The following is an 11,727-nucleotide window of genomic DNA, read 5'->3' on the forward strand; positions in this document are numbered from 1 at the left end:
GGGCCGGGCCTCGCCCTTGCTGCGGCCGCCCGGGGGAGCTCGGGGCGGAGATGGCGGTGCCCGGGCGCCATCAGCTGCTCCGTGAGGGCCGCCCCATGGCGGCGGGGCCGGGCCGGGCGCTGCTCCCCGCCCCTCCGAGCCGTGGCGAGCCGAGCCGTGCCGGGCCGAGCCGGGTTCCCCATCGCCGGCATGGCCCTGACGCTGCTGGAGCTGGCTCACTGGAGCACCTGGGCGGTGTGCGCCGTGCTCAAGCTGCCGCAGCTGGCGGCCGTGCTGGCGGCCGGCTCGGCGAGGGGGGTCAGCCTCGGCAGCCTGCTGCTGGAGCTGGCCGGGTAAGGCCGGGCACGGGGAGGGGAGGAGAGGCCGGGAGGGGAGCCGGGGGGGTGGCAGCGCCGAGCCGAGGGGCTGTGGGCTCCGGAGGGGGCAGCCGAGGCGCCCCCGCAGCCAGCAGCGGTTCGCCCTGACGGCTGGCAGCGCGGTGGGGGGCTGCCTCAAGCCGGCCCTTTTCCTTTCGGTTTTATAAAAGAGGCGTTTTTTATAGAGAGAGCTCCGGTTCCGCAGCCTCCACAGAGCCGGCATCCTGCTCCGTGTGACGCACAGACCTTTTTTTAACCCAAACTTCCCATTTTAAAGCGTGTCTGCGCTGTTCAGACACTCTTGTGAGACCAGCGCAGGCTACCCGTGTAGTTAGATACCTGCTGTGGGATTTAAGACATATAATCGAGTTGTTAGCTGGTCCATGTGCCCTGTCGTGCAGGTGATGGTACCAGTTAGGCAGGATTCTTTCACCCAAGGAAGTAAAATATAATCATTCTTTAAGAAGATTACAAGCCTTGTCAGACTCGGAAGGTTTTTTTTCAGCCTGCAGTAATCATATGTTGGTTAGGCTTATTAAATCTTGCTGGAAGAGGATTGTACGGAGTGGAAAATAAATAAGCCACGGACGTGCACGCACAGATTTGGGTATGAGTCTGTGCAAAAGAGCGCCCTGAGACATCTCGTGTGTGCCAAACAAAGTGGTGGAGGAGACAACGTCTGGGCAGAGGCTGCCAGCACTGAGCCGCACTAGCGAAGGGCTTTTTCTCTTGGAAATATCACCCTGAGAGCATGGTTTATACTTCATATACTTCAGAACCAAAGTCTAGTTCCAGCAGAGGGTACTTACCTAAAGTCCTGGGCAAACAGCCGTAGTAACATTTTAAAACCATTTCATGTGTGTTGGTGAATACTAAAAAGGCTTTGTAAGTAGCCACACTGCCATCAGTTCTGTGCCTGCCATGTGTGGAGGACAGAACTAACTAGTCAGGAAGAGTTTCAGCGAGGCTTTTTTAAAACATTTACTGGGACTATTTGCTTGTTTAGTAGGCCTACTTATCCTTTAAAGACTTGGGGTCCAGCTGCAGAGAGTTGTGGCCTACAGGCACGCACTGGGATGGTTCTGCAGAGACACAGTGCAGTGGCCTGCCAAAGGAGTGACACAGATGAATGGTGCGATGCCAAGGGCTATAATTTGACACTACAAGGAATAAGACTTGTAGGCAGTTCTGGACAGAATTCAGATATGCAAATTGTGAATATTGTAAAAGCCGGTTACCTAAAAGGCAGGCAGTTCCTCATGTATATCCTCAGAGACCTTTCTGTTTTCTTCTTCTAGACTCTGCAGCTTTGAAGTTCCTGTCTAACTTCATGGACTTGCATGAAAGTTGAAGAAAGTAAAGAAAGCATGATAACAGCTCAGTTCCTTTTAGATACTGTATTGTGAAGTAGCAGGAAGGAGAATAATTGCCATTGTTTTGTGCAGTTAAGAGCAGACTCTCAATCTGACCAGTACAGCTACATGAGGTAATCTTGTAACAGTGTAGTCTGGATGGTTTGGAAAATATGTCTTACTCCAGTAAGGCTTGTTTAATTTATAGGTGAAACTATGAACATAGATTTAAAAAAAAATCAGAACTATAACAGATGTGCCAAGGCAGATGCAAAGAGAAGGCAGTCTTTAAGGTCTGGAAACCTTTGTTTCTTTCTCACCAGTTGTAATTAATGAAATTATGCCTTTCATACTCTGACACAGAGACCTTGACAAGAAGTGTGGGCAGCTCTCTACATCTTGTTCTATTTGAAGATAACAAGAATAGACCATAGAATCATCAGGCCTGTGCTTTGTGTTCATATTTGTTTGATCAGTTTGACAGCAGGGGCTACACCTATCTGGATCCTTTTGGCACAACCAAAAGATAGTTTAAAAGACAATAAAAAAGAAGTTGTGAAGGAGCTGTCCTGTTCCTTTGTATAGTCATGCTGTTTTTTGTCTTTTTGTTCAGCTTCCTTGTGTTCCTGAGGTACCAGATTTATTATGGTTACCCTCTGCAGACATACCTGGAATATCCCATCCTCATTGCACAAGGTAATCCTTTGTAAGCGTGGTTTGGGAAATGAGGCAGGGCTCCTTCTACATGCAGAGGCTCTGCATGCAGGTAGAGTATTCCACTGTAATGATGTGAATCCATCAACTGATTCCAGATGGGGTTGGGGGGAAGAGGCAATGAACATCTCAAGTATAATTGAGCTCTTGTATGTGTTATGAAAATTGATGGTAAGGTAGAGCAGAAAGATCTAATTAATCCACTCAGTGGAGCTGTAGTATAAGCTCACCCTTTATCCAGTGGCACCCTGTGGGGGAGAAGCCGTATAAACACCCCAGACTCGCTAAAAGCTTCATTTTGGAGCTTGCAGTGTTTCCGACTTCCGTTGAATTTGAGAGACAAACCTTTAAGAAACCAGTGTCCCATAGACATGGTGCCCAGTGGAGCTAGTTCTTGTTGTCTAGGAGCGTTTGGGCCCACTCTCTCCCTTCTCTGACAAGCAATCTTTTATCTGTTTCAGATGCTGTTCTCCTTTTGTTTGTTCTGCGTTTCAATGGAAACATGAAACGAGCTTTGCTCTATGCAGCCATGTATCCTTTAAAATCTGGCAATTAGTTTATGTAGCATGTTTGGTCGTTCTTCACATAGCAATATCATTTGCTTGGTACTACTGTCAGAAATCATATCCAGCCACCTGCCTCTCACCGTGCATTCCACATCCCCAAGTTATTTCTTGGATCACTGTAGATCTCTGCGTGAGGTAAGCTTGGCATGTGGCTATGGCTAGAAGGCCCACGACTGCTAAGGAGTCTGACCTGTTCCTAATTTACATCTTTGCTAGAGATGCAGGGTACAAATCATGAATCTTCTGTCTCTGCTTCCTGTCCATTCAAGTTGTACTTGCTATGACAAAGACAGTAGTGTTCGTTTTTAAAACACACGTAGGATTTGGGCTTAAATCTCAAGCTGTGTGCATTGGAGCAGGTCTTGAGAAACCCCAGGCACTGTTCAACCAAGGACTGTGAAAAATAGGAGCACTTAGTGCTTCTACCGGTGCTTAATATGTTTTATCCAGATTTAAACTCTATTATAGACTATACAATAATATTATTTCCAGATGTTAAAAAAAATACAAATTTCCCAGACAGTTTGGAGAGCTTTGGTATCCTGGCAGTGCTATGAAACTTAACATGCTGTAAGGTTTTGGGGAGGCTGGTACGTGCTAACGCTGCGGAGGTGGATAATAGACCTGGCCATGGTAAGTGCTGCATGATTATTTGAAATCATGTCCGCATATGAAATCATTTTTTGTGGAAGTCTTTATCATTGAAATCTCTCCTTACACTTGGAAGAATTCATCATTTAGTTCAGCTTTCAGAACAAACAACCGGTTTCCAAATACAGCTGTTTCTTTCACTTCTGTGTGTGGCTTGAAAACACAGCACTTACATTACAGACTGGGGGGGGGGGAATGTTCTGAGGTATAGTTATGTAAATTGGGTTGGGTTGGGTTGAGAGTGTTAGATATGCTGGTGTGACCTTGTCACAAAAATGCTAAAAGTAGCAAAGGTTTAAGATGTCCTCATACGTCCTACTGGCATAATCCCCATTGGTAGACCTCTAATACGAAAGGTAAAAGAACAGAGCATCAGTCGAAGCATTTGAAATTGGGGTGTTAAATATTTCACAAGATCTTTTTTCCATTTAGCCCTAAAATTTCCAAAGAAAACTTATTATTTGATAATTCCCCTCGTAGGTTAAAGATGTCTTTGCCCTTTCTATCAGAAGAGAGGAAGTTAGAGTTAATTCCAGATGAACTGGAACTGCTAATGTAAAAAGTAATGCAAATAAGGATAAAAGCTTCTGAGTCTAGTACCAATCCTTACTTACAAGGGAAATCCAGGCATTGACCAAAGACGCACACGGAGCGACTTTGCAAAATCCCCCTTAAAAAGATGACAGGTTGAATAGTCTTTTCCCTTCATTACATTTTTTTCCCCACCAATTGGACTCATTTTCCACACATTCTTGTCAGTTTTCTCATTCTTTTCGGGTTTTGTTTGCCAGACGTAATGGTAACAGATGGTATGAATCAACCTTGCTGTTTAGACTACATCAGTCTCATTTTAGCTAACTTTCATAATCAGTTTTATGGAGCAGGTTGAGAGGCTTTTTTTTTTTTTTCTCCTTGTATTATATTTGCCTCAATCAACTATTTTCCAACAGTAATAGCCGTTGTTGTGCTCTCTGAGCTTCTTCTTGAGCAGTACCTCAGAAATCAGTCCCATGCTTCTGGCAACTTTAATTTTGTGCTTCACAGTTCCTTAGTACAAAACTGTAAAGCTTAAGTTGCAAAATACTAAGAAAGCATATATTTTTTTCTATTCTAAATGAAAAAAAAAATAGTCTTGTTTTCTAGTAAGGTGTATACTGACAGCATTAAGCTTAACACTTAATGGCAGGGGTTCATTCTTTCTCTTTACGTGCTTTTCAGAATTTGTGCACGCTCATCAGCGCGGCAAGTAAGCTGGCTCAGCTGCGGTGTCTCTGGCAGACAAAAGATTCTGGACAAGTGAGCGCCTTGACCTGGAGCATGGCTGCATACACCTGTGCAAGTAAGCTTTGGATGGGCAGCTTGGTGCAAAGCACAGAGATCACATTTTTTGAAGCCATCTTTGCTCCTAATGCTGTCAATAGGTCTTTACTCAAACGTGTATCTTGCCTAATGCAGTTTTACATAGTGCTGACTGCTGAGACTCAGATACCACAGTCAATCAAGTATTATTGACACTAGCTGAGTCACAGTGCCACTTGGATTTAGAAAACATGAAAAAATGGTCAAAGAATCTCGGTGCAGATGAAATAATTGAGAGTGCCTTTATGAAGAAAAGATTTCAGTGTCCTAGAATTCAATAAAATTACCACTGATCCATCATGAAACGGTGCTAAATTTTGTAGCTATGTCAACAAACAACACTAATTCTAAAAGCCATCTACAAATTATACTTAATGCTAAATACCTTTAACTATGTCTACATGTAAATACTTTTTATCAACAAAGGAGAATTTAAGAATATATCAAGAACAGGGAGTTGTGCAGTTCATATGTTAATTACCTAGTGGCCAGCATAAACATTTCTACAGCTGTTTATCAGAAATACCTTTGTCATATTCATAAACTTTGTTTAAAATATCCTTACTGTAAAACATAGCGCTGCTGAATCTATTTCCCTGTGAAACCAGTGTTTTTAAGTCAATAATTAGAAGTTGTGGTATGTCAGCTGAACAATGGTAGGAATCCTTGTAAATGGTTCCCTGTTCCAGATGTGAAATAATTAACATTTAGATTTGTTGTGGGAAGGGAAACTGAATTCCTCATACTTGCAGAAGCCTAAAAGCATGCAGGTGAACATTTACAAAGGTTGTCACACTAACTCAATTGTGGGTGTAACCCAGTATCAACTACAGAAGGAGGGGGGAGAACTGAAAGAGAAGCAGTAGACACTGACCACATCCTATTTAGGGACAGATATTTTTTATATCTCTATCAATTATTTTCTAATTAAAAAAGGCCCTTAGTACAGTGCCATTCAGCTGTGAGAGCTTGATCTCTGGAACTAAACCAGTCAATCCACTAAAAGTGGCAATGTTTATACAATGTATATTTTCATGCCATATTATCTGCTATTGTGAAACAGAGATTTCATCAGTTTATGAAAGTATAAGCATGTTGTATCTAATCCACTAACCACAATTCCTCCAATTTACAGCAAGAATATTTACAACTGTAGTGACTACAAATGATCTCTCAGGTGAGTATGAGAATGGTTTACCTTTCAAACTAATAGTTGCCATAGTACATGTAGTTTTTAACTGCTTTGTAAAAGCAGTTAAAGTGGCTTAAAATAAATATTTTGCAGCTGATTTAATTATAAAGAAAATTTATTTAACATCTTCTTACCATCCTGTGAAAAAGTGTGATCCCAACAAAACTGAAAGAACTAAAGAATGCAGCAGGTTTATCAATATATGGTTCAAAATCAAGAGTCGGTAGATGCAAGAACAGTAACAGAATCACATTATACTTTATCTGGTGGATCCTTTTTCTTGTTCAAAGCTAGAAATTCCAGCAGAAACATCATCTGAGTGTATTTTTTTTGAGCAGTCCTCTGCAGCACAGTAAGGCTCTAGTTTTACAAGCAGTTAAAATGGCTCTTTCACTGAAAAAGCAAGTCCCCTTTTCAATTCCTTATTTTCACCCTTGTGCGTGCTGCCTGCTGTATGCCTGGCTAAGGGTGTGTGGGGCCATGCAGTTAACTGGATCGCCAAAGAACTGGCATAATGCTTATGGCAGAAGTATGATCTGAGCCCAGTTCAGCCACAGCTACACCCCTCTGCAGATTACAAGTGAGAGGTATGTTGAGGAGAGGAAGGAAGGGAGAAAACGCTGTCTTGACAGTGCTAGTAAAACCAAATCACTTGAAAGTAAAGCTGGCTCTGGTTACAGTGACTTTTGAAAATATAACACAGCACACTTTGGAACATGAAAGAGATGGCAGCAAACATTGACACTATGCAGCTCTAATGGAAAATGTTTCACGTTAACTTCTAGCACTTAACAGTTCGGTGTGTTTATCTCGGTTTCATGCAGGCATATGAAACTGTCAAAGATGACTTATTTGTGAAGCAAGGTTTCACGTACATTTCTGTCAATGTTCCATCTCCCACATGGGTATTAGATGTACCTGTACTTCAAACTGTGCTCTCACAGGTAGTAATACTCTGCTTCCTTTGATTTAAAAACAATCTGAAAGTTAATCGAGATACTGGAAAACAGTTTTGTTTTGTAGCTTTTTTTTCCCTCTCGTTAAAGTCTGACAGATACAAGTATTTCCTGTATCCCCAAAGTGTAAGCTTAACAGATGGCAGCAGAGAATCTCTATTATAAACAACACGCAACCATAAAGGACACAGAAGCTGCGGCTCCAGGTTTAAGGCTAGGTGTAAATATAAATTTTTATGAGGCTACTCAGAGTTGTGCTATTCTGCTGGTTTTGCCACAAAACAGTTAAAGATGTATTATTTTCAGATATTGCTTGCAAATGTGAAATGCTCTTTTCTGCTGTGTTTACTTTGAGAAGTTCTGGATTCCGGAACGTGGTAATTTAAACCAATTGGCTGAAATGAGTTGCAGAATGGGAACCAGCCAATTTGTACACCGGGAGAAGTTTACAAAACAACGTGTCTTCTGAAAATGACAGCAATTGATTTTTTTTGGAATTATGCTTACAAGATTTTCTTTTTTTTTCCCTTTTAGTTCTCATCCGTTTCATAACCATGCTCATTCTCAATATTTGGGTCACAGTCACAATTCTGCGCTACAGGAAAACTAAAAAGACTGATTAGAAGACACATCAGCACACAACATAAAAACCAAATGAGTAAACAGATATAATTAAGCTTAAACAACAAAACAAAAGTTGAGGCAGCTCTCTCTCTTAAGCTTCATTTTTATCTCTAAACATATTTAGTACATTCCTGCTTATTTTCTCTTGGAAATAATTCTTTTAAGATACTTAATTTAAGCAGCATATTTTTATTGGTTATTTAAGAGAAGTTTTACTGATACCACATTTTCTATGGAGTTTTTTACTATGTGGACAAGGTATTTTGTATTTAGATGTTTATATATTCTCCTACCACTGCAGTACTTTCTGGTTACATAGAACCAATTATTTTATTCAATTATACAAGAGCTATTTTTTGGCAACGTATCAACTCATCTTTCTGCATTTGCTGCAAGTTTGAAAACAACAGATGCTTGTCTTTTTCTTGCAAGCATCCCAGTTAAGTTAGGTATTAACCATCTATATTTTAGGATAAAGAAAATCTGAATAAAAGGCCCAATTCAGAATAATGTTGTAAAGGTGTTTTACGTGGGCACAAATCCAGCTGGGCCTGCAGCGCTTGCATGCAACACTTAACCAGTACAATGTATACAGCTGATACAGGATACCCCTGGTCATTTTCTATAATGTATAGAAAGAAAGTATAGAAATTTTCTATTTCTATACTGAGTTTTTATTATAAGAGCAAAAACTCAGTTATGTATTCTTCTTTTTCAACCTGAACATTCAGGAATAAACTGTTTTGGGAACAGCAGAAACTGGAAGGTATAGAAATTAATGGGATTTTGAGCTACAGAGTTAAAAATACTGTTCAAGCAGAAGTCCTGAACTGATGCCCAGTCTCCAAATGCAATCCATATGGGCAGTGACCCATTTACAAGGGCAGCTTGATGCATCAAGACAAACTCATCTCCAGTGTTTTTTGATGATACTACTCCATGCTTTATTACTTTTTAACCTGTCTGTCCTGAAGAATTTGAAGACTTCAGTTGAATTTTTACTTTGGAGATTTTAATCAGTTAGTAGTAGGTATATTTAAATAGGGAAAAGTATATTCTTGAATATTGTAACAGGATTTTATTTTTGGAAGTAGTACTGTTCCAGCCAAAAGTTACAGAAGTAACCAGAGTAGTATAGTAACCATTCATCTCTCATTACGTTCTCCAAAATGAAAAAAATAGGCCTTTTCAGAAGAGATTTTATAGTATTACTTTTGATCAGCATCCTAAAACCCAGGCACCCTTGATCCTGACATGCTTGAAAACTATGGGAAGACTCGGAAGACTCCATTGACTGTGTTTGAGGCAGGCTTTCCTTGCAACGTGCTAAACCTTTGGACTCTTACTAGAGCAGCAAGATCTGCAAAAGCAGATGTTCTGCTAGTGTACACGGGGAGAAAAGCCTACTCTGCAATCTCACTGAGACCTTGACTATCGAAAATACAGCTGCTTTGTAAGCTCTGGTTTTGGGGTGGGAAGAAGTATGTCTGTGGACATACGATTTCATGTATCTCACATTATTGAGAGCAAGTTAAAAGATTAGTTTTTTTACTGCTCCAATAAATCTGTATAAATGCTCGGAAGTTTCTATGGTGGTTGAGAGAGTAACTGTAAACATTCTGCTATTGATTTACTAAAGCTGTGTTAAATATCTGAACTGGTCTAAATAATTTGGTGGCAGGTGGCATGTTATACATTTTCCTGGTCATGTTAATAAATGGTGTTCATCATGATTGATTCATGTCGTTCTTACAGTGAATTTTCACTATGCATTCAATTTTTAATTCTGTCTCTGTTTTTGGAGAGAAAATAAAATGTTCTTTATAGGTCATGAATGGGCAGCTTTCATCTTAATAGTCAAAGCATCATTCTGTGTATCAATCTGTAAAATGCTAAAGAACTCCAGCATCTTAAAGGAAAAAAAAAAAACACACACATCTCATCTCCTTTTTTTTTTAAAGCCTCTTGATAGAGAAAGATTTGCTTAGAGACAAAACCCAGTTATTGGTGTCTTTCATATTCCTGAGTGATGCTGTAGCAAAATAAAGAACGTTTTTTGGCTCGATGATCAGCATTTAAGGTTTTTTTCACCATAAAATGTGGAAAATACATTTAAGAAAGGTTCTGTACAGGTTACTTAATATATCTAGAATAAATCATCTTGGAAAATTGTGGGAAATAAAAGAAACGGCTGGATAATCCACAAACTTAAGTAATTTTGTGGACTTGGAAAGCTGGACCAGGAGTTGTCACTCAAGCTGCCTGGGATATAGAACAAATCAGAAGGTAGCAGCAGGTAGTTTCACATGCTTTTCATTTATTTCTCTTTCTTTCTCTCTTCTCTTCTCATGGAGAATAATTTCTTTAATTTTTCTAAGGTAGAAACATGGTCAAGTCCTGGGCAAGCCCCATAGAAGTGTAGCTCCCACCAGTACGTAAACCATAATCTTCCCAAGTAGCCGGATTAAAGGCAATAGCTTTAGCCAAGATAGGGAGGGCAAATCTTGTTAAACTTGTCATTCAGTGGTACCAGGGTGGATGCAAGCAAGTGCAGCAGCTGGCCAAAGGCACGCAGGGGAAGCATCTTGGACCTGTTTTACTGTGGTCAGGTAGTGAGTAGCTTTTATCCACAGGGCTGGAAGTAGCACTTCTCCAGTCACAGAGCCTGTTGCGCTGAATTACACACCCAGCACCTACTCGCACCAGTTCACAACCTGCTGACAGGCTAAACCAGCTTTTCTTGGCTTGGAAGGTGTGGGGTCTACTGGGGCTTTCAAAAAGTATGCATTTTCTTGCCCATGACAGTACAAAACTTGAATTCTAGTACAGCCTACTGAAATTTGAGTATAACCCCAAACCTCTCCAGCTATGAGCTATGACTGTGCATTTGGTAATGGATGAGCTTGGTGGCATGGATCATTTGGTGACAAAGCTCAGTTTAACAGTATGAAAGAGAAGACATTTATCATGACATACGGTATCCAAACAAAAAAAAAAAAGAAAAAAAAAAAAAAAGAGGACATGATTCCAGAGATAACAGGTTGCAGTTTTAGATGTTGACAGTAGAAGATTGAATGGGTTTAACTTTTCCCAAAAGCCTACTTGTGAACCAGTGAACAGGAGTCGTACACAAACGCATACAGGCACCTCCCTTCCTTTCAGGCCTCCCTAACACTTGGTGGTTTGCACAGAGTAAGACCACGTAGACATGGGTGTGTTTCATTGCATTATTCTAATCCAGGAAAAGATTTTATTGCTTGGATGGCTCAGAACTCCCTGTCCCTGAGCCTCGTCTGCTGGCTTGTGTGTGCATGTAGCTGCTTCCTAACCTGGCTCTGCTAAAGCAATCCAACAAAACAGGAGAGAAAGGGGTGGGCAAGGGGACTCACAGTGTAACAGCTGGAATCCAGAAGCAGGATTTTACAGCAGTTGGACTCTAGAGAAAATCATCCACAATTAGCTAACAGGTCTCAGACAGCCTGCATTCAGTCCTCTACAAGAACTACTATTACTCTTCCCCCACCACTCAGAGCTCACAGGAAGAATTATCAGAATCGTGGAGAGCAACATAAATGAGGTGGTTTCCCAGCCATGCAATTTTGATGATGAATAAATAAATTCTTTTATAATTCTCTTCAGGCTGATTTATTCCATTCCAGATTCTTCACTGATAATCATAGATCACTGATAATTGAGATTCACATTCATGTATGTAGCAGAACATGAAATGTTCTGAACAATGCCCCAGTTTGGTATATAAGGAAGCTGAAAATTGTTGGAAAAGAAAAAATAAAACCATAGAATTGGGTGTTATTAAATCTACTAAATTGTTAGTTTTCATTGGAATTTAATTTGCTTGCTTTTGAGCTTCACTCCTCCAGGACACTTAAGATTTTTCAGATATAATGTCTGTTAGGGTCAAATAGGTGTCGGAGAGCCACAATGAACATTACCCAA

The 11,727-nt window shown here is 40.7% G+C and overlaps 1 protein-coding gene across 1 annotated transcript; it reads left to right on the forward strand.

Moving 5' to 3' along the window:
- Positions 1–85: 85 nt before the first annotated feature.
- On the forward strand, positions 86–9,503 carry SLC66A3 (solute carrier family 66 member 3). The gene is made up of 7 exons (XM_027455237.3): positions 86–332; positions 2,322–2,404; positions 2,884–2,953; positions 3,564–3,621; positions 4,858–4,978; positions 6,134–6,175; positions 7,681–9,503. The coding sequence occupies exons 1-7, from the start codon at positions 190–192 to the stop codon at positions 7,767–7,769; spliced, it is 606 nt and encodes a 201-aa protein (XP_027311038.1). The 5' UTR covers positions 86–189; the 3' UTR covers positions 7,770–9,503.
- The last annotated feature ends 2,224 nt before the right edge of the window (positions 9,504–11,727 follow it).

Source organism: Anas platyrhynchos, chromosome 3 (genome assembly GCF_047663525.1).
Source record: "Anas platyrhynchos isolate ZD024472 breed Pekin duck chromosome 3, IASCAAS_PekinDuck_T2T, whole genome shotgun sequence".
Taxonomy (NCBI): domain Eukaryota; kingdom Metazoa; phylum Chordata; class Aves; order Anseriformes; family Anatidae; genus Anas; species Anas platyrhynchos.